General features: G+C 40.9%; 1 protein-coding gene and 1 long non-coding RNA gene across 4 annotated transcripts in view; one reads left to right on the forward strand and one right to left on the reverse strand.

Annotated features, from left to right (window-relative positions):
- NPSR1 (neuropeptide S receptor 1) overlaps positions 1-14,710 on the reverse strand; it is a 145,240-nt gene extending 130,530 nt beyond the window's left edge. For both annotated transcript variants that reach the window (XM_072783515.1, XM_072783514.1), the window contains exon 1: positions 14,448-14,710. In XM_072783515.1, coding sequence (XP_072639616.1) covers positions 14,448-14,603 — 156 coding nt within the window. In that variant the 5' untranslated portion in view covers positions 14,604-14,710. The remainder of the gene's footprint in view (positions 1-14,447) is intronic.
- The window catches only part of LOC140608697 (uncharacterized), a 33,339-nt gene extending 16,904 nt beyond the window's left edge, over positions 1-16,435 (forward strand). For both annotated transcript variants that reach the window (XR_012010667.1, XR_012010668.1), the window contains exons 2-3: positions 13,064-13,204; positions 14,333-16,435. This is a non-coding gene — a long non-coding RNA (uncharacterized lncRNA). The remainder of the gene's footprint in view (positions 1-13,063; positions 13,205-14,332) is intronic.
- The last annotated feature ends 7,159 nt before the right edge of the window (positions 16,436-23,594 follow it).

A 23,594-nucleotide genomic window follows, 5' to 3' on the forward strand; every position in this document is an offset into this window, starting at 1 on the left:
TTGCATTCCCCATTCTGATTTTCCCAGAGGGAGACTGCTATTTCCCCTCATGCTCATCAGATCTGACCATGAGCTTACTTTGGCCAATGAATTGTGAGGGGAAGTGACATGTGTCACTTCTGGTTCCAAGCAAAAAGAGCCAAGGCAGGCTTCACCATTTTCTGTCTGTCTGTCTTCTGGTCCTGGCATTTAGGCAGCCTGTGTGGAGATGGAGCTTCCGTCAGCCTACATCCCTGAGTGACTACAATAAGCAGGGGCTCCTCGTTAACCTGTAATAAACATGCAGCGCTAGCAGGAAATAAACATTATAGTTTTAACTTCTTGATAATACCTGGTTATTTGTTCCCATAGCATAACCTAGTTTAACCTGAGTAATGAAAGAATAAATAAAATAATCCATGGAGAAGTCAAAATGCTTGGTAGTTAGCATTCAATAAATTATTCTAGGTTTTATTTTGGGCAGATAGTTTCTGTATTCTTGAATACCTTTTGCATTTTTATCCCAACTTAGGCAAAAAAAAAAAATCTTCAAAAGGAACTAAATGCATTGGAAAGAAAATCAAATTTATCCCAGTTGAAAGACTATCTTCTATTTGCATAGATTGCTATGTGTTGCCAAGGGCAATAGTCCACAATACTAGATGAAAGGAAGGAAACTTGCATTTGGGTCCTAACAATATTCCATTTCATTTTTTTTATTAAATTATGAGTTGTGAATAATGGTCCTTGAGCAAAGACTTTAGCTCAATATCTGTACGTGAATGGAATTCTGAGTGCCGTGGGGAGATCTCTGATCAGTCACAGAGCTTTGGAACACTGCAGGCCTGGGTGAGGAGCTGGGTAAACGCCTTTGAGAGATGAAGGAAGAGGAATATTAAGGGGAACGTTCTTTCCTCTTGCTGTCACTTCTTCAAGGAACCCCAACACTCCTCCAGACCCTGTGATCTCTGTCATCTTCACTATCTCTGCCCTGGGAGCGGGAGAGTAGGGGTTTGTTTACATTAAGCAAAATCCTCTTTAAAATGCAAATATCTTTGGAAGGTTAAGGGGGCTGAAGGGAAAGACACCCCAGGGAAAAAATTCCTTTACTCAGAAAGGCTTTTATGCTGAAACTTGGAATCAGTTTGTTGAGGAAAAATGTTTTTAGATAGTAGGAGGGTGAGAGAGAAGAGCGAGATTTTTTGTTTTGTTTTGTTTTAAACAGAGCACGCTAGTCCAAGCTGAATGACTGGCAGGTAGGGATGAGAGCAGACAGTGAAGACACTCTTAGCTCTTAAGAGTGTGAGGGAAAGCTTAACTTGGTTCTTGTTTGTGTCAAGGTTGTGCTTCCTTCTTATTCGTCTCCAATCACCTACTTTTATCTTGGGAGAACTTTCCTTCCAAAAATGGAACACAAATGGGGGAGGAAGCTATGGAAGTTTCTGCTTTACTTACCTTTGGCAATGAGAGAATCATCTGGGTGGGTAGAGATTGTGGGAGGGTGGTCTTCATGGGGGAGGACAGATGTCCTCGCTTGCACTGCTCACTCAGTATTTGCCTGGGGGGCCCTCACAGGAGATTAATGAGTAGAACTCCTCCATGACTACCTTCCTCTTTTTCTCCCCTCAAATCCATTTCCTACATGAGAACTGCTCCTTCCTTCCTTCACCATCCTGCAATGAAATAGTCATTGCTTGGCTCCCGTAGTAGAGCCATGGGAGCCAAGAGCAGCCCTACGAGATGTACAGGATTGCACAATATGGAATTGGTTTCAGGGTCCAGAGCCCATGTCACACACTTTCCTTGGTTGTCTAAAGTGTCAGGAATCACATTCTTTTGCACTTAATGAATAACAACAGAAAATCCTCCTATGGAGCCGTTATGAAAAAAAATGACCTAATGTTTTGGGTCGTTTTTTAAGCTAATATTTTTTTCAAAGTGCTTTTAGCATTTTTCATAAAATTACCCAAGTGAATAGTACTGTCATTATCTGAAATGTGGAGAATCATTCTGAAAAATTTAACGCTATTTTTCTTTGGGAAAGGGGAGAGACTTTTTCTTACTTCAGAAACATAATCCAGTCTGAATCAATGTTTATAAAACTCTATTCAGTGCCTTTTTAACAGCAGGAATAGAAACCTGAGAATGGTCAGCCCCAGTACCACTCAAATGTGGATAAAAGAAAATGAAATGTTTATTTGATTTTCTGCGGCCCACTTTTAAGGCCTTGGCTTCAGAACTCTAAACAAGTAGTTTTGCACGTTAAAAAAAAAAATCCATTGGGAAAGTGTTCAGCTCAAAAATAAAAGAAAGGCCACTTAACAGTGGCTAAAGCAAATAAAGTGGGTTTTTTCCCCCTATAATAAATCTGAAAGTAGGTGGTTGCTGTCTTTGACTCATCTAATTTGCCTTGGGTTTTCTCTTGCGGTCATAAAGTGACTGCTGCAGCTCCATGCATTGTGTCAGAGTTAAAGGCAGACAGAAGGGAAAAAAAAAATAAAATGCCACCCATATCTTTCTCCTTTTATCAGAAATGGAGAAACTTCTATCAGAAATCCCATAGGCATCCAATGAAGTTTCCTCAACTGAGCTACTTTTAAATGCAGGGGAGAGAACAGTAGTCAGGATTTAGCTGAGGAAGTGAGAAGGGAGTTGGGATTAGCTATGTGGTCAACTAAACAGCTCTGGGCGTTCAGCATCTGTTCCTGAGCACACCTTCATCTTCTCTAGGCTCATCCAATGCCTCTTTTCACATCTGTTGGTGTTTTTCAAAATTTGGAAGCATTATCTTTATTTCTTACCAGTACTAGCCTTATGTACTTAAGATTCATGCTAAATGGCTAATGGTTGATGTCTGCTTATAAAGTAGAATAAAGAGGAATCTAGAAAAACATTCATGGAGTTGTGCCCTGAATTCGTTGTCAATATTTGTGCCTATCTAAGTCCACAATGTGGTGTATTCCCTCTTCAAGACTCTCTCAGTGCCTAATAGGGGCTAGCATGGTTGTTGGCATTGGAAACACAGTGATGAAACAAGATGATATTCTGGTCCTCATGGAGCATAATTTCTAGACACTATGGGTTAGATAACAAATGCATAGATATGTAATATAATATCATGTAAGTCAAAGAAGACTCTTGGGGAGATGACATTAGAGCAAACACCAATGTGAAGTACGGCTTTCATCTTCCTGACCATTTTGATTGGTATTTGCTGAACTCTGGGGTAATCCATCCATCTTAAACTCTGGGGTAATCTCTATCCTATATCAGGTCCTTCTGGGGCTTCAGCTATACTTCCATTATGCTATCACTTGGGTATTTATGATTTTTTTTGCACTTATGATTTTTAAAAAAGATTTTATTTATTTATTCATGAAAGACACAGAGAGAGAGGCACAGGGAGAAACAGGCTCCATGCAGGGAGCCCGATGTGGGACTCGATCCCGGGTCTCCAGGATCACGCCCAGGACTGAAGGTGGGGCTAAACTGCTGAGCCACCCGGGCTGCCCGGATTTGTGATTTTTAAGGGAGACACATTTTGTTGAAAATTAGATTCACAATGTAAATCCCTAGATAATGAATTTTTTATTAAGGTTTAATTTATACAGAGGAAAATTCACCTTTTCAGCCTACAGTTCTGTGAGTTGTGACAAATGTAGCCATCATTACAATTAAAATATAGAACAGCTCCAGACTTCAAAAAGATTCTCTTATGCCCTTTGTAGTCAGGCTTTTGACTACCCCCAACCCATGGCAACCACTGATTTGTTTTCTGTCCTTAGAGTTTTGTTTTCTCAATAATATCATATAAATGAAATCATGACAGTATATAGCATTTGGAGTCTGATTTCCTCTCACTTAGCATAATGCATTTGAAATGCATCATGTTGTTTTGTGTATCTGTAAGCTTATTCCTTGTTATTACTAGGTAATATTCCACTGAATGGGTGTGTTACAGTTTGTTTATCCATTCTCCAGCTGCAGGATGTTTGGGTTGTTTCTGCTGTTCGGCATTTTCAAATAAAGGCAGTATAACTATTGACATACAGGCTTTTGGGTAGACATATGTTTTATTTCCCTTGGGTAAATGGCCAGGAGTAGGATTTGGGAGTTGTACAATAAATATATGTTTAACTTTATAAGAAAAGGGAAAATGTATTTTGAAATGTCTTTATCATTTTGCCATTGGGAATGTGTGATGGTTCTAATTGCTTCCCGTTCTTAATAGTGCTTGACAATCAGTATATTTTTATTTTAGCCCTTCTAATCAGTGCGTGGTGGTATTTCATTGTGGTTTCATTTTGTGTTTTCCTAATGACTCTGAACATCTTTTCATGTACTTATTTGTCATCTATATATTTTCTTTGGAGGTATGTTGGTTCAAAATGTTGCTACATTTTAATTTATTTTATTAATTTTTTTTGAGAGAGAGACTGTGAGAGTGGGGGTGGGAGAGGCAGAGGGAGAGGGAGAGAGAGAATCCCAACTGTGGAGCCCAATGTGGGGCTCTATCTCAGAACCCTGAGATCATGTCCTGAGTCCAAATTTAGACTTGAACTTTTAACCAACTGAGCTACCCAGGTGCCCCTAAACCTAAAACTTTTGCTACTTTTTAAATTGAGATTTTTTTTCTTATTATTGAGCTTTGAGAATTTTTTATATGTTATGGATAAAAACTACCCATTAGATATGTATATAATTTATGGATATTTTTTCCTAGTATGTAATTAGCCTTTTTATCTCTTAATGGCACCTTTCAAATTACAGAAGTTCTTAATTTTAATAAAGTCCAATTTATCAAATTTTTCTTATATAGATTGTGTTTTTAGGGTTGTATGTAAGTAATCTTTGCCTAATCCAAGATCACAAAGATTTTCTCCTATATTTTCTTCTAGGGGTTTTATTTTAGGTTTTACACCTAGGTATTTGATCCATTTGAGGTTAAATTTTATAGGGTATAAAGTTTGGGTAGGGGTTCACTTTTTACATATACCTATATATTTGTTTCAGCACTATTTTTGTTTCCTTCATTGAATTGCTATTTTATCTTTGCCAAAAATTAATTGACCATGTATGTGTGGGTCTATTTCTTTCCCATTTCTAGATGTTCAACATCCCTTCAGTACCTCACTGTAACTTTACAGTAAGTCTGTAAATCAGCTAGGATGAGTTCCTTGACTATTCTTTTTCAGAATTATTATGATTATTCAATTTCCTTTGCCTTTTTATCTACATTTTGGGATCACCTTATCAATTTTAACCCCTATATCAACTTCCTTCTCTGCCTCAGCCTCTGATTCCCTGAAACCTGCATGTGACCTGACACAGGCACTTTCTTCCCACTGTCAGACAAGACAGTCCTTGCCTGAGCACTGACATCTCTCATTTTGGCATCATAACTGACTTTCCTTCCCCAGGGTTCCCTCCATGCAACCCATCTGGCACCCTGCAGGCTGATTAACCTCTCTAAAATTATTTTCACTGTTAGCATTTTTGCTAATAAAACTTTAAAGATCTTGCCTATAAAAAAATTCTATATTGTTTAGTCTAGTAGTCCCTTGTGTCTTTTTTATCTAATTCTTTTTTTAAAATTTTTGTTTATTTATGATAGTCACAGAGAGAGAGAGAGAGAGAGAGAGAGAGAGAGGCAGAGACACAGGCAGAGGGAGAAGCAGGCTCCATGCACTGGGAGCCCGACGTGGGATTCGATCCCGGGTCTCCAGGATCGCGCCCGGGGCCAAAGGCAGGCGCCAAACCGCTGTGCCACCCAGGGACCCCTTTACCTAATTCTTAATTTTTTTTTTTTATTTAAGAGAGAGAAAGAGAGAAAGCACACATGATTATGGAGGAGAGGGGCATCAGAAGAGGGGCAAGTAGACTCTGCTGAGTGGGGAGCTGGGTGCTAGTTCCATCTCATGACCCTGAGATCACATAACCTGGGCCAAAACCAAGAGTTGGACACTTAACCAACTGAGCCACCCAGTTCCCCCCTTCCCTTTTCTACATGATTATACCCATATCCCTTATAATTATTGACTAAATGTCTGGTTCCCCATTAGACAGAGCTGTGTGAAAGCAAGGTACCTGTTTCTTACACCTCTGAACCCCCAGTGCTTAAGGTAATATTCGGTGAAGCCAGTAGGTGATTCTCAACTTGATATGGTGAAAGGGTACATAACATACAGGGAAGGAAAGAACATAGTTTAAAAAATTGTATTCTGCATTATTACAGTTGCACTTTTGACTTATTTTTAGACACAGTATTTAATTTATTTTAAAATTTAAATTGAGTGAGAAATATTTATGTTATCTATACGTATTAGGACTTTGAAAGGCTGAAGTCATTTTAGTAATATTTGTTGAATTAATGCATTAGCTTACCAGCCTTTCACGACAGTGATACCTCCTTCTCAGTTTCCTAGTACCTAGTATTGGGTCCTCTCCTGAGAAAGCAGCTATAGTCTCACGGTTCACAGGACAGACACATTGTCTACTTGCAGTATCCAGAAGTAGCAGATAGGAATCGTGTGGCTGCTTGATTGAGATTCTAGTAGGATGAATCCATTCACCCCATTGCAGCAGGTCCTATGGTCCACAGATGGTGCCCTTTGCCCTCTGACCTTTTAGGATATCTCTATAGCTGAACTTCTATAATCAGGTATCAGAACACATAAATGGAGAGCAGGGGAGTGAATGTTAACATTGTGCCTTTCCCAATAACTGTTTGATGTCTTGGGTTCAGAAGTGGATGGTTTCCAGGCCTCAGATGTGGAATGAGAGTTAGCACATGGAAAGAGGTATAGTCAGACCTTGAATGCTGTTTTCTTCAGCTCTAAAGATCTGTCTATACACCCTCTCCTGCTATATGGCCTTGCTGTGGTATTAGGAATTCCCTCAAATCTAGTACCTTTAAAATTCAATCCCAACGGTTGTAGAATAAGGTTTAAGATTCCATCCACTTCCATTCCATTAATATGTTCACATTAATTTATTGAGACGTTAGGAATAAACTTATGATACAGACTGTTTCTTGATATGCTCTTTCACTCACAAAAATATTTATTGACCATTTATCTGCTCTGTGTCAGACACTATGCTAGGGAAGTGGGATCTAGAGTTGTCCTTCCATGACTGAAATCTAGTACGTGTGCATGTATGTGTGTGCATGTGTGTGTATTCATGAGTGTATGCTATATAATGTATGGGGGGGGGGGGCGTGAACATATTTAGGCCAGGCTGAAGAATTTGGATTTCATCCTGTAGGAGGTGAAAATCAAGCCAAGCTTTAAAGCAGTACACTATGTTCACCACACTGAAGATGTTCAGTGAAGCTACGTTTCCCATGCCCATCACCTAATTGGTTCTTGCCAATGGAATTGAGTCAAAGTCCTATATCAGACAGGCCAAAGGAGATATGAGAAAGTTTGCCTTTTCCCTTGGAAACCATTTTGTTCTAGAAGGCAGAGTGACAAGTGGACTTGTTTGCAATGGGGATGGGTGAGAGAAACTAACTTGTGAAATGTTAAACCACCAATATTCAGGATTTAGTTTTTGCTGTTGCAAACCTAACCTATCCTGACTAAAATCAACAGTAGAGTCTGATTTCTTTTTTTCTTTCTATTTTATTAGGAAGTTCATACCTTTAACTTTTCTTAGATTTCATGTTCACATCTGGTTAAAAAATAAGAATGCTGTTTTAAGCCCTTCTAGCACTGATGGTAGGTCAAATGAAGTCATGTGAAATTATGTTGTTGGCTGTAAAATACTGACAAGTGTAAGAGACTCAACATTTTTAGGCAGCCACCAATATTGCCTAAGTAAAGAGGAAAAAAAATCCCTGATGATTAATTACTTCTTAATGATTTCATCATGACCATGAGTAGTTTTGCCATCTTGTAGCCCAGAAAATCTTTTTGCCACAGTAGAAGTCTATCCTTTCTTCTGCTAGATAGGGCATAATTTCCCATCTCTGCAAATAGCCCTTCTTGTAGTGGGCCATTAAGCTTGCACAGATAAAAATTAGACATTATATCAAGATGATAAAGTAAGAAATGGAATCTTCTCTAAATATCTTACTCTACATTTTTCATGGTATAATTGAAAGAAAAGAAACAGCTCAATTCACCACTCCTGTGTGAGGACTTAATGCATATTAAAACTGTCCCAAAGAGCTTCAACTACAGTAATATCTTCAAGAATATTCATAAGTATAGATAATGGTGGCTTCTCATCTCTCAGGAAGCAGCCTTAGAAAAGAGTGAAAAACAATTAGTTCCTAGGGATATAAGAGCTAACGTTTATTGAACATTTTAGGCCACTCATTGTTCTTAAAGGCTTCCATCACTTAACTTGCCACAACAATGCTCTGAAGGACATTTAATTATTAGTGTCATTTGTTGGACATGGAAACCATGGCAGAGGTAGAAGTGAACTGCCCCAAGTTGCACAGTTAGATAGTGGTGGCACTGGGACCTGACCCCAGCATTCCGGCTATAGAGGCCATGCTTCAGTAAAATGATGGAGAAGATTCGAGAGCCTGGATGACATACCTGGATGACTAAGCCACTTCTGCCATCAGGTGACTGATAGGTCCAGAGAAGGGCTAAGTTCAGTTACAGAACAACAATATTACATTTCTTGACCACTTGAGTACATGGCTTCACACATTCTTACCTACTACATCAACAGGAAGTTATTTCAAGTATGACAGCGTGACATTTTGAAGCATAAATGGATGTGTTCCTTACAATTCCTTTGATAAATCCTTCTCCTTCTTAGGCCGTCAGAGAGCACTACTTCATCTGCCCTCAGGGTATAGTCTTTACCAATGGAGGCAGAGAGAAACAAGTGAGCATTAGGCCTGGAAGAAAAAAAAAAGTCTCAAGGAGGATATCTTTTTTTTTTTTTTTTTTTTTTTTTTTTACGGAGGATATCTTAAATACCTTGAAAAGAAATAGCTTTTTCCCTTGCAAGAGGAGTGTCTTTTGAGCATTCAGAGCAGAGAGCTTGGAATAATAGGTTTGGAAGAACACAGTGTAGCCAGTTTCCCCTTGATAAAGAAAGACTGATGAAGCTGGCAGGTAGAATGGTACAACAGTGGTATAGGATGTGAGGAAGTGTAGACACTGGTGAGAGGATATTGTATTGCTCCTTCCAAGGGCTTGCACCAAAAAAGGAAGAGATAGCATCCACTAATTTTGAAAGCACAGGATTAAAGGGGGGCTGAAGTCCACTCACTGTATAGGAATTAGGGAATGGCAGTCCCTGGGGGTTCTCTCAGTTATCCATAAGGTGGGAGTGGTACAGATATGATCGCCAAGTGGGTAGAGAGAGCACCAAAGACAATGCCACTGATCCCCACAGCCCAGAGCTTGAAGAGAGGCAAACTTTTCATTCCCAGTAAGGACACAAAAATGTGGCTGAGACTGAGGGAGAGCAAAAGGGAGATGTGAACATCCATGTGCCTGAATGAAATTTGACAAAAAATACTCTGCTCAGAAAATAGTTTGATCCTGACCTGGGCCAGATGGGGATCGAGACAAAGGTCTGGAAAAGGATAACTACTTCTGAAAGCCAGACAGCAATTTTCAAGCTGATGCCAACTTTCCCAGGGCTCTCCCCAGGTTGGACCCCCACCCCTCCCCTCTTAACACACATGTGAACATACCATAAAGGGACCATCCATAGAGCTTAGACACCTTCCTTGAGTCAGAAAATGGGAAAACCCTTCACAGACTGAAAAACTAATTCTGAGTTCACTCGGAATTAACTAAGGTTATGTTTCCTGTCCTGAGATGTATTAGTAATGCAAAGAGAAATTTATTTGAGTAAGTTTTCCTTTCTCACAAACTAGAGTACATTGCTTGGGAATTGTCCGATGTTCTCATAGAGCCAACCAGCAACATCTGTGCCTTTCTCAGTGATACAAAGTAAAATTGGACACGATAGAGCTTACCCAGTAAGGGAAGGAAAAGTAGAATGCTAGGTCTGCACAGCAGTAGCAGGTAATAATAGCAGACCTTTAATAATTATTTAACTGAGCAAAAATTAGTAGCCATTGCCTTATGAACAGCCACATATTCAACTATAGGAATGTACTGAAAATGAACATATCGAATGAAACTATGTAGAAGACATCAAATGCATGATGTGAATGCAAGGCCCTTATTGTAATCTGCAGGAGATAACATGGGGAGATCAGGGATCTAGGACTCCTGGGTTCCAGGAAGTGCATCATGGACACCATCCTGGGGTTCAAGACAGGAAGGAGACAAACAGTTCCACAAGAAGTGGGATGGGACATGAGGAGGGTTCAGGCAAATGGGCAAAGAGGAGCTGACAGTCCCTGGAGATGAAAATGTTGGTACTAAGTAAATAGATCAAGTTCTTAGAAATATACTAAATTTCAGCTGAGATATACTAAAAACAAGCAAGTCTACATAAGCTTTTTCAGTTGAGCTCATGCTAAAGCCTCATGTGAGATAAGTGGGACAGGGATTGAAGTAGAATTTGTTTCTGTTATATTAAAGGAGGAAAAGTGTATTAAAGGAGGAAAAGTGTGTTAAGAAAATTAACAGTGAGACAGTAGGCAGAAGGTTGCACTAACAAAGGGAAAAAGCTGTGTCCAATCACCCTCAAGCACTTAGAAGCAACCATTTACATATAAATAATAGTTAGACTAATCACGAATCATTTGTAGCTTCCCACTGAAGGAGATTCAATAAAGGATTGTCATAAGGTAATATTTAGCAGTCTTGGTTCAAGTTTCTTCCCTCACCTGAGAGTGATAAAAATGAGTTCATTTGCATTATTTTATCATTTCACCAATTTACTAATTCAGACCCGTTTCTCTTCCAGTTACTTTGAATTAATTTTCTCATCATTAAGAATCAGAGATAGAGGAAACATTGTCAACATATTCACAGGCAAAATGAATGGCTATAATGAAGAGTCTCATCTTTGTCTTTCACTTGGATGCGTTTCTATTCATGTCCTCCATTCACTTTCTCATTAGCCAGGTCCCAACCTCCTTGGGAATTTCTGGGAGAATTTGGTGCTGGGGCTAGGAATTGAGGAGGTGAGCTGGATGGGAACTTGAAATTGGAAACTCTGAAGGAAACCAGGGCTTGAGCTGGAAACCTTGAATCCAGGACCACATAGTGTTAGTCACATGAAGCTCATGATAGAGGAAGGGGGTGGTGAACTCACCTCTAACCTTACTGCCTATATCCAAGGACACGCTTAGACAGCAGAGTAGATTAGAGCAGTGGGAAGCAGGGGGTCAAGAATTTGGGGGTGGAAATGGAAGGAGAGAAAGGCTCTAAGCCTGTGGAAGGAAAAGCTAACCAGATGAATGTCATGTCTCTTGCCAAGAGAGCTTTGGGGTTCAGAGGAGAACTCAAGTGCTAGCCAGGAAACACAAAGCCCAGGCATGCAGACTGAACAAGCCCAATGAGACTAGCAAGGCTGCAACGGGGTGGGTACAGGTTCCCAGGGCTAAATCAGGTACCAGCTCTATGGCCCCACAAAGAATTCTATACCCCACTCACTGGAATCCATAACTTACCTTGGTCACGTTGGCTTAGAAATGGGATAATGATGATTTGAATATTCATGCAAAGAAGGACCTTGCTTGGCGAGTACAGTGGGTAGAGACAAGGCGGGGCACGGGCTGCCATGTGCAGTCATGGTTAACAAGGCCTCCATCTCTGTCACCGAGAAAGTAAGCTTTCTGACAGAACGTGGGCAGTTGACAGAAACAGAACACCACGCTTCATTAATGTAGTAAATGTTTATTGAGTATGCCTAGCATGGTGCTGGTTTCTGGAGAGAATATGAAACGAAAATCACTCAAGGAGCTTAATGACTATTATACATCTCCAGACACAGATTGAAATAGCAGTTGAAGACAGTGGGATTAAGTGGCAAGAAGACAGGTACATTCCATGACACTAACAGAACTCAGAGGAGAAATGGGCAAGGGAGGCTTCACGGAAGAAACAACTCCAGAGGAGACTTAAGAAACCATAAGAGACTCTTAATCATAGGAAACAAACTGAGGGTTCCTGGAAGGGGGTGGTAGGATGGGGTAATCGGGTGATGTAAGACCACTGGGTGTTATATAAGGCTGATGAATCACTGACCTCTACCTCTGAACCCAATAATACATTGTGTGTCAATTAATTGAATTTAAATAAAAATTAAAAAAAAAAGAATGGATGGAATTTAGATCAATGCAGATGAAGGTGGAAGGCGATTCCAGATGGAAAGACGTACCGTAGTTTGTGAGAGTGAAATGCGAGACGTCACAGGAGTCATTTAGAAAGATCCCTGGCACCGAGAAAGCCCACAGCAAAGGAGAGATGTTAGACCACTGCTGTTGCTATTAACTCTGCTACTTTTTTCTGCTGATGCCATTTTGATTTTTATGATAGTTTTGCTGCTTTTGGTAAAGAACGGGGATTCAAAGGACACATTTGGGAGACAGTCAAGAGCAGTTCTGACTTTCTTCTTGAGAAGTATGTGCAATAAAAGGCTGACAATGAACAAGGGTTTGCATCAGAATTGCTTCTGTATCCACAGTGTTAACAGAACCGCCCTGGTCAAAGAGGACCCCACCGGGGAAAAGTTACCCTGAAACATTTCAGTTATGTGCCCACCACCACCACCGACTGCCTTGTTACTACAAATCACTGGGTTTTAATCAGCAATCGCATGGGTCAAAAAATGAAATGGAACATCCTAAGGTCCCGGACAAATAGTCCCTCTCTTTAATCTTCTTTTCTTGTCCCCTGGTCCAGTTGTTTAAGGGCAAACACAGAGAAGAATGAGATAAAAAATGATGTGATTCCGTCCGTGCCTAGAGATGACGTTGCCAGGACAGAGTATAAACACTAGTAGAGAGCCAGCAGGAACTTGTTTGTCTGAATAGTCAAAATATCCCCTTCGGAGCTGTATTCGAAAAAGGGCAAATGAGATTTTGGTGGAGAGGGATTATTGCCGGGGTCTCAGAACAACTGCCTTCCTGCTGCTTAGCATCCCTTTGCGATGGCCATTCTCTCTTCCTTCTGTTTGCTGTCAGGTTTTATAACCATCAAAGAGGCTGTGGAGGCAGTGTCACTGGGAAGGAGCAGGGTATTTCCTGGGTGCACAAAGCCTGCTTCTCTAAGACAGAATCTGGGATCTGCAAGCTGATTTCATAGAGAGGATTCTTTCGTCAAAGGTAAATGGCAATAAGCTCCAATTGCAGGTCCTGCTCTTGGTCCCAGAGCTGGGCAGCCGGGCGGTGCATGTGCATGTGTTAGGAGGCGGTTCCAGGCCACTTGGTCCCGTGGAGCCAGCCCAAGTGACTTGTTCAGGCTCTGCTTTGCTATTTTGTCCCTTGGCTTTTGAAGAGCGCTAGGCTGCCTCCCAGGATTTCTCCCTGCTAAAAGTTTTATTTTGAGTGTTTGCAAAGAAGCAAAGCTCCAGTAGAGAGGTAGATGTTACAGCAATTCTACTTCGTGGGGTAAAAACTAAATCATTTCAACAACACCCAGAGGATTAAACAAACAAACAAACAAACAAACAAAAGAGCTAGAATTTTCTCGAAGTTATTTTCTTTTTTTGGTGCAAAAGACCAGTTTGAGCCCTGGGAATTATCATCACGATTTAATGCACCTTCCTTCCGGCAGCTTGTGAAGTATCCTGACATCTCTGCATTCTGATGCAAGAAGCAGAGAACTCTTTTCCAGATGCCTGGGTTGTTTCTGACCGCGATGTTATAGAAGGGGGAACAATATTAGGTCATTTTTATCATTTCCTCAGTATGGCCCTTGGATGCTTTGAAGGTGAAAGTCACCAAAGTCTGATTTACTCTTGTCTAGGATGCAACTTGTTGCATATCGTGGCACTAAAACTACAGTCAGAGAATCTGTTGCTCACCGATGTTCAAAGCACAGGATCAAAAAACAAGTGTGGGCTTTCCTTCCTTACTGCTCCGTTTCTCCTTGCACTAGGCACTGTCCCGGGGGATGTGGGCTTTCCACACCTCTGATAGTTCCTAGTAAAAAACTCACAGCAATAATCCCTACAAGAAACGGACAATATTTCAAGCCCTACTATAGAACTAATTAGAAGGGCTTTTCCCTTAGGAAAGGGGGGAAATAAAAAAAAAATCATCCACTCTGCAGCCTCTTAGTTGACATAAATGCTATTCAAGATTCACACGTTTTCAGCAGCAGCAGCAGCAGGACAAAAAGACCAGTATTCATAAGAAACTACAGTTATAGGTCCTTGCACAGTATGAAAAACCTCCTTGCTTTAGCTCATCAGGGTTTTTTTTTTTTTTTTTTCCCTTTTACTCTTTTAGGTAGAGAAAATAAACCGTACCCATTCACGGTATTGGCAACGATAGTTTAACGGAGTCTCTTAAATTCTTGTCTCATTATTTAAAGTCTTTTCAGACTGGAAAGCAGGAGACTTACCTTAAAGGAGTAGTAGAAGGAGCCCCACTCCTCCCTTTCCACCACTTGGGTGAAAGTCACCACTTCGGTGCAGAGGACTGGGGAAGCCTCCAGGGTCTGCGTGGCCCCGCTGGGGTGGCTGGAGTCGGGGCTGGCCTCTGCGAGGTGGGCTGGCATGGCCCAGGCGGCTGCAGTTCTGCACCTGCTCTGCCTCCCAAGGCGTCTGGCTGGAGCTCGGCTGAGCAGAGAGGCCCCAGTCCTTCCAGGGCCCACCTCCCTGAAGAGCTCCGCCTGGCACCTGCGACCATCCACGTGCTGCTCTCTCTCCTCAGCAGTTATGATCCAGTAGCCGGCACAGCCTCTTCCTTTCTGCTGTCCCTTCCAGGGCCCGGCCTCCCTTCAGAGCTGGTGGGAGTACCCCCTCCTCCCCCAGTGATCCACGTGGCTCCCTAACTTCCAGATGGACCCCCCACTTCTGCTCCAGCTTCAACAATACTGGAACTTGGACTCAACAGCAGACTGATTAATTCAGATCATGTTGGCTCTTCGGATATCAAGTCATAATTATGCATCTGCTTCGGCTGAGCTGGCCCTCTGACTTACAATACTCACCTAGCCATGTCCTTAGTAACCTGCGTGTTATTTCAGTAAACGTGGGGGGAAATTGCACATTTGTATTTCACACCGTGGTTTACTCTAGATTTTTGCAGGGCACTTCTCAGAAAAACCTGGGGTCTGTTTGTCAATATGCTTTGGCACCTGGTGACATGACTGGGAGTGCTGCCTGGTAAATGCTCGTATCACTTTGATGTTCTTTCGTTGGATATCCAAGCAACTCTGTGAGGTAGGTAGGGGATGTATCTTTATGTTCTCATTTTAGCCTAGAAAAGGCTGGCTCTCAGAGGTGCAATGACTTGCCCAAGATCTCACAACTTGTTGAAGGAAATGAGATAACTCATCTCTTCCGAAATTTCTAGACGGTGGTGCCTTGACTCTAAAGTACATGGATTTGCATCACATCTGAAATGCCTATTGAGGCATGAAGTTAACATGAGTAAGGGTAGCCGGCCAGGTGTAAAGCAACAGAACTCAGCTGCCTGTATTGCAACCAAGCATAACCACCTGATTACTTACATGGGAAATGCTCCACATAGGTGCAGCATTGGTTCATGACACCTGGAATAAGAGGTAGCAGGTTAGTGATGAGCATAAAAAATCAAAGCCCTGATGAAAGTAAGTGGGAAAGCTTCTGCATAATCTGGACAGCCCAGAAGAATATATAGACTGCTGTGGACAAGAAGATATTAAGTGTACACAAAAGGGGCAGCAGATGTCACTGGCCTGACCTCCTGAACTCAAGAAGGTCCTAAAATCTTCTGCCTAACTGTCAATCTTACCTTTAAGAAACTAACAAGATGCCGAAACAAAAAAAGAAACATTTGAGGAAGATGCCTATGTAGCAGACTCGGAAAGTGCCAGAAAGGCTGCCTGAGTGGCTGGGTCTATTAAGCTTAAGCATCTGCCATCAGCTCCGGTCATGATCCCGGGGTCCTGGGATTGAGCCCTGTGTGAGGCTCCCTGCTTGGCAGCAATCCTGCTTCTCTCTCCCTCTCCCTCTGTCTCTCCCTACTACACCTGTTTTTTTTTTTTTCTCTCTTTCTCTCTCATTAATAAATAAAATCTTAAAAAAAAAAAAGTGCCTCTGCCTCATTATAATGTTAAAATCCCCCTTGGAATACTTATCCCAAGTCCTAACAGAAGAAGCCTGCTTTTTCTTTTTCAGGGAAACATGACTTTGGAAATCATTCTCCATGATCTCCTTGTTTGTACAAATAAAGTTGACTTTGAGAGACAATGCCACCTGGTGTTATCTCTGCCTACAGTGACCAAGGAGTGGATCCACTTTGGTCCAGTAACAAGGGGCAGCAAATAGGAGGAAGCTGTCCAGAAAACTGGATAAGCCATGGGGTCCAAGGGCAAGGAGTCAAAACAGGACAACCGATGGCAAAGTGAGCAAAGAAAATTCTGACTGGCAAATTAACATGAAGGGACACCCAACCATATTAAAAATTAAGGAAAAGCAACCAAAAACAATAAGACAAAATTTTTATCTATTGGCATAGGGAAAACTAGGGTTTGACTACCCCAAGTATTGACAAGGATGAGAGGAAGTGGGTGTATTTTCTCACTTCTACAAGAGTTAGCAGACATGGTCACTTTGAAGAGCGATTTGACAGTATCCAGTAAAGTTAAAATTACATAGCCTGTGATGCATCATTCCATTTCTTTATGCTGGTAATTTTCCATCTCTATCTGGGTTACTTTTATGCATTTAATTTAGGGAAGTTCATTGCACAGCACACGTAAAATGTATGTACTTTTCTGTAAGTATGTTTTACTTCAATAAATATTTATAAAACGAAATCTGTGAAAAACTTCTGGGAAAGGGCAGAAGCTGGTTAAGTCATGGTGTAGTGAGGGTGGACAGAGAGAAAAGAGTAGATGCCATACGGACAGGGCATAGGTGGAAAGAGAACTTCCTGGTCATGTTGTTTTCTCTTCACTCATGGTCCAGATGGATCATTTTCTTGATCTGTGGCTACCCAAGAGAAACATTTATGTGTGAATATAAGGAGACGCTGAAAAGATGCCTTTGTGATATTGTTTAGAAACAAATCAAAAGAAACCTCAAATTCAAAGTGACAACATTAATGAAAAACTCCAAACTGGAAACTATCCACAGGCTCATCAGGTAAATGAATTAGACCAGATAAATAAATTTCCATGTAGTCACACAATGAGATATTATAAATTAATGAGAATGAATAATTTATAGCAAATATAACATATTATACATGAAACTCACAAACATCAAACAAAATAATACTTTTTCATTTATATTAAGTATAACTATATATATGTGTAATGGAATAATACTATATCACATTTGAAAGGAATGGTTGTAGACAAGATGACAAGCTAATATGATATGATGGCTAGCCTTATGTGTCATCTTGACTGGAGAGTGAGACGCCTAGATATTCGGCCAAACATTATTCTCAGTGTGTCTGTGAAGATGTTTCTGGATGAAACATCTTTGAATCTGTAGGCTGAGTAAATCTGATTGCCCTCCTTAACGTGAATGATCTTTACCCAATCATTTGAAGGCCTGAATAGAACAAAAAGGCTGATTCTCCCATAAATAAGTAGGAACTTCTGACTGCTTTGAGTTGGAACATTGGTTTTTATAGGCCTTTGGGATTGAACTAAAACATTACCTCTTCTTGACCCTCAAGCCTCCTGGTTTTTAGACTGAAACTACACATCAGCTCCCTGGTTCCCTAGCATGCTGACTACAGATCTTGGGACTTCTCACGTGGCTTCTAGGTTCTCACTTGAATTCATCTCTAGAGATTCCACAAAATGAGAGAGGCATTGGTGGATCACAGGGCTTAGTGAAGCCATGAGACACCTGCTAGGAAAGCTTTAATGATAAAGATAGGAAATACCTTGTGTTGGTAAGGATGTGTAGGATGAAGAACTATCATACACTACTATGGCAATGCAAATTAGCACAAGCACTTTGGAAAACTTCTTGGCAGCATTATCTAAAGCTGATCATATGCATATTCTATGACCTAGCAGATTTTCTACTAAAAAAAAATACCCAACACAAATGAGTACTCATGTTAATAAAAAAATGTAAAGAGGAATAGAGAAACTCTGTTTGTAATTGCCCCTAACTTGAAACTACCTAGGCATTCATCAAGAGAAAAGTGGACAAACTGTAGTGTTTTCATACCATGGAAAACATATACCGATGAGAATGGGTGATCTGCTACTATAGGTGACAAAACACATAAATCTCACAGTCATTATTTTGAGTTATAGGGAGGTTAGACACAAATTAATACATACTGTTTGATTTCATTTACATAAATTAAAAGCTAAGAAACCTTTTGTGGGAAGTGACTGGAATAAGCTAGGAAGGAGCCCCTGGGATGCCAGTAATATTCTGTTTCTTGGTCAGGGTGATAATTACATGAGGATATTCAAATTATTAAAATCTTTGAGCTATATACACTTACAATCTCTGTACTTTTCTGTTAGGAATTTCTGGGCATGAGTCAGAGACTGGTTGAGTCAAAATGTGATGAAGGCTGGAGGTGGGAGGAGAAATCTGAAACAGGCAAGGGCCAGGCGCCATGAGCAGGGATAAGCTGAAAGGAAGCTTTCTAGTTATGCCTTCTTTTCCCTGCACACATTGCCCAAGTGGAATATTGGTTGGCCCATGGTTAGAACAGAGCAGAAAATGGCAGCAGCAATTCCAGAGTCTGATCCGGGGCGATAGGAGTAGGTCACATGCATGAAGATAAATAGTCTAGTCTTTGAGTCTTTCCTCTTGCCACATATGGATTAGGCTGAGATCAAGGTGCTGGCAGGATTGGGGTTTCATCAGAAGCTCAACTGGGCCAGGATGCACTTCTAAGCTCTCCCATGCTGTTGGCAGATTTCATTCCTTTATGATTGTAGAACTCACGGCACCTTGTTCCTTCAAAGCCAGTAAAGGGAGAAAGGATTCTAGTAACATGAGTTTAACACTCTTATGTAATCACATTCATGTAATTGCATACAGGCCATTCCCTTTGTCTCATTCCACTCAAGAAGAGGGCATTATGCATAGGTATAAATTCCAGGAGTCAGGTACCATGGTGGCCATTTAAAGTCTATTTTCTTCATACCACTCCATGGATTAAATGTTTACAAGTGAGGAAGGTAGCTTTTGAGACAGAGGAAGGTAGAGAAGAGCTAAAAGTTTTAAGGTGTACCAGCTGGAAAAATGGATATAAAAATAGTTGGAAAAAAGTACTAAAGATATACTTTGAATTGCATGAAAAAGAATTAGTGAGAGAGCAGACAATAAGAAACTCTCAGAAGGCTTTAAAAGTAACATAAGGAAAAGAATGAGAGAAAATAGCTAAGAAATATAAGCAAAGAAAGTACATGTGTGAGCATCTCTATAATGAGTCTCAGAGGGAGATTAAAAATAAGTGGAAGGTATTGGACAACAAAATTTACAAAACATTTTCATTTACAATTCTTTGGAATTCTTTAAATTTAGGAATTTAATATTCTTAGGAATATATTTAACAGAAGATGTGAAATACTTCTATAAAACATTGCTGAGAGAAATTAACGAAGACATTGAAAAATGGAAAGCTCTCCCAGTTCAGGGATTGGAAGACTCAGTGTGGTTAGGATGTCAATTTCCCCCAAATTGATCAATAGATTCAGTGAAACTCCAGTCACAATCAAGTCAAGTTTATTTGGTGGAAGTGGACAAACTGATACAAAAATATAGGAATGCACTGAACCTAGACTATCCAAAGTACTCTTAAAATTGAAGAATGTTAAAGGTCCAGGATTTAATTAAAACTACAGAAATCAGGACAATGTTGTAATTAAATAAAGACTGATGAATAAGGGTACATGGGTGGCTCAGTTGGTTATGCATCTGACTGTGGATTTCGACTCAGGTCATGAGATGAAACCCCATGTCAGGCTCTACGCTCAGCACAGTTTCTCTCCCTTTGCCCCTCCCTCTTCTCCTTCTTTCAAATAAATAAATAAAATCTTAAAAAAAGAAAAGAAAGACTGATGAATAGCGCAACAAGACAAAACATTTTATATTTATGGAAATAGACTCCCATTTATATGGGTACCTGGTTTTTGACAGAGACACCAGAACTATCCAATGAGTGAAAAGTGTTTTCAATAAATGGCTCCCAAAACTGGATATCCACATGGAAAAGAAAACAGACCTTGGCCTTTATCTCACATCTTGCCCCCAAGTTAATTTGGGATGGATCAAGGCTTCTATAAGCTCTGAGAAGAAAACATTTGGAGAATATTTTCACAACTGACAGTGTCACTATTTTAGTTTTATTAATTAGTTGTTAGCCCATAATAACAACAATCACAAACCCAGCAAGTAGTTGTGGTACAGTAGAGAAACTTTGCTTTGACTATCTAACAGCGCTGAGGGGCTGATTCAAGGCAGTGCCCGCCCAGTTTCCCATATAGTGGCCCTATCCTGTTTTGAGAGCTCCAGTCTCTGCTAAGTATATCATTAGTGGCAGCCTAGCAATCTCCATCTTGCCACCACCCCAATATAAACTTTAATAAATGTTTTACTGACAGATGACAAACAGTGGGCCTCAAAGCTCTATGTTCCCTATTGAAACTGGGAGCCCTCTCAAAGAAAGCCCCATATTTTATATGTTCACTGCTCACCAGAGTCGAGGTTTTCAGTCCTGGCTACACATTGGACTAACCTAGGGTGCTTTATAAGACACTAATGTGTGGATGCCAAGGTTCTGATTAGATTGTTTTAAGGTGCAGCCTGGGCATTGGGAGGGTGAAAGTGTCCCCCAGGTGATTCTAATGTGCCTCCAGGCATGAGAAACCCTGTTTTAGGAGGACCGCAAATCTCTAACACCCAACTCCAAGCCAGAAGTTTTTGTTGCCTGCTGGTGGCATTCATCCTGGGGCTCTTGTCTTAATGATCTGACCCTGCCAGGTCTTCAGCCCTGAGAGGTGCTTCTTGTGCTCCTGGGACCCACAGTGAGCTAGACCTCATTTCTAGTGTCTACTTTCTCATGACCGAGTTTGAGCCACTGGGCACCTGTAGCTCCAGAGAGGGAGGGAAGTTTCCCCATATCTTTCTCTTTGGATCTCCTGAAGTTTTATTCTCTTTCAGAGCACCAAGAAGTCATAGTTAACCTACCTCCCTTTTGGAGACACTCAGACATGGAATTTGGGTCACAATTCTGAGACTTGCCTTCTTTAAAAAATATATAACTAGAGCCTGAAAGAAGAATTTCCAGGTATGGAAATGGGTAATAAAACTCCAACTCCATCCCTTAGATTTTTTTCTGCCTTTTGAAGGGTGCTTTAATAATTCATTCGGCCTTTCTGACCTTTACGGGGTGGGCCTCCGTTTAGTTCCTGTACCCAAGAATGCAACAGGTCCTGGGGTGAGACTCTCAGTAAATGGCACCAAGGCTTGGAGATACGAAAAGAGAAGTTTGCACAAACTGCTAAGAAACTACTTTAAAAGGTATTTACTCATCTAGTTTCTGAGGCAGGCTATGGGGCTTTGGAAAAGAAGCGGTGTCTGAGAGTCTCACCTCTTATTTTTCTGGTCCCCCCGTGTCCCTGGTACATGCCTAGTTTGCCTCTCCAGGCTCTACTATCCCGTCCGGTATGTCAGTCAAGTATTCAGTTTGGAGGATGGCATCTCACATGCACTCTCAGCCTCTTCCCTTTCTAGTTGAAGGTCACCTTTCCCAGGTAATTTGTTCCCTTCTTCATCTTTTCTATGATAATTTTCTGCTCAGAATCAGTCTCACATCAGCCACAAACTCCTTGGAGCCATCGGGTAGGTGCATTTGTTTTTTAAGCCTTAACCTTCATAATATGAAAAGCGTTGCTCCTGTGCCAGGGGTTTCATCTTCAGTGAACAGAATGATGGAGAGGCTTGGAAGGGAGACAAGGTTCCATGAATTCCCGCCAGCTTCCTGCCCCATACATTTATCATGGGGACCCTAGCTACAATATTTATGTCCTTAAACAAATATATTGTTTTCCTGTAATGCTTGAAGAGTTCATGAGTTTTGAAATAAAAATTACAGGCAAGATATTTAAGGTTAGTTCTTGTATATGCACTTTTGATGGTCATTGGGGTCCATCTCCGTGGGGATGCCGTTCTGCTTCCTTCCAGTCTGGAAGTCTGAAGGTTTCTCTTTAGTCCTATGTAAAGCTCCCAGGTATTTCCTGACCTTCCCAGAACTCATTCATTATTTGACATTTTCATGTATTAACGGTAACCTCGGGAGTCAGGGTGACCTGGGTTCAAAGTTGGCTCTGCTACCTCCTTTCTGTGAGCACATGGACACCTTGAAGCTTCTCTTTTGTCATGTTAACAGGGATGACAACCATGCCTCCATCACTGGAAAATTAAATGAAATAACGCTGATCCACTAATGCTAATTGTCTGCCTTCTTTCCTTCTTAATTATGACTCCTTTATGTGTGTAAATTTTCCTGGGCTCTTTGTTTAGTCTCCAAATTCCTAAAGGGCAGAGCTTCCCCTTTTCTTTTTGTATCCTATGACCACACTGAATCTTACCTGATCCTGTGGTAAAACAGAGAAATTAACTATTTCTTTATGTTCCAGAAACAAATTACTGCAAGTAACCATTGTTTCACATATGGCTCCGCTCAGACTCATGGATGCTGCTTTGCGGGTCATGGCCAACTATTACAAGCCCTTGACTAGAATGGGCCAGGCTGGTCCCTCAGGAAAACCTTTTCCTCTTTGCTATCAGACCACACCACTCCGTTCACCCCTCTTCTCCACGCCTGCCTCTTTCCAGCCTCATAAACATCTTACTGTCATAACCCTTGCTCATCTCCTGGTAGGAACATTCTCCCGATGATAATGGTCCTCTTCCCCTGTTGCAGTGGGGTCCTTCCCCTCTGGAACAATCCTTTCAAATTAAGAATTTTCTTACTCAAGTCCAAACTGTTCAAAAGTCCATGCTGTATTGAATCAAAAATGCTATTATTGGTCAGAAAAACAACCTCTTGAATTGATAAACGAAGAATACATTATGTCAGGTACTGTGGGGACGTTCATGGTTTGGTTGGAGAGAACAGACCATAGAATGCTCCAGGTTAAATCACAAGAGTAAAATAATACAAAAGCAGTAGGTGACACAGGCAGAGTGTGATTAATCTCCGAGTGAGTAGTAAGGAGAATTAATCTTCCAAGTTCAGATCATAGTTTTGAGGTTTAAATTTGAGTTTTGGTGCTTTTATTACTTTGGATGAAGCACACAACTTTTCTTTTTCCACCCAGTGTGGAAAATGGTGACTAAGTATGGGTTTAGGACAAAGGAAATTAACTTCCTAGAGAGGGATTTTTATCCTCTGATACTAGAAGGTGCTACAGCCAGCAGAGACTAAAGTTCTCAGGGTTGAGATGATAATAGACCTGCCACCTCCCGTGCCCCATGACTTCTCTCTCAAAGGAATGAGCTGACAGTCTAAGCTTGCTCTTGATACAATGCCACGCACAGTATCTAAGTGAGATACATCACTGCCA

The sequence above is a fragment of the Canis lupus genome, chromosome 18, assembly GCF_048164855.1.
Source record: "Canis lupus baileyi chromosome 18, mCanLup2.hap1, whole genome shotgun sequence".
NCBI classification, from domain to species: domain Eukaryota; kingdom Metazoa; phylum Chordata; class Mammalia; order Carnivora; family Canidae; genus Canis; species Canis lupus.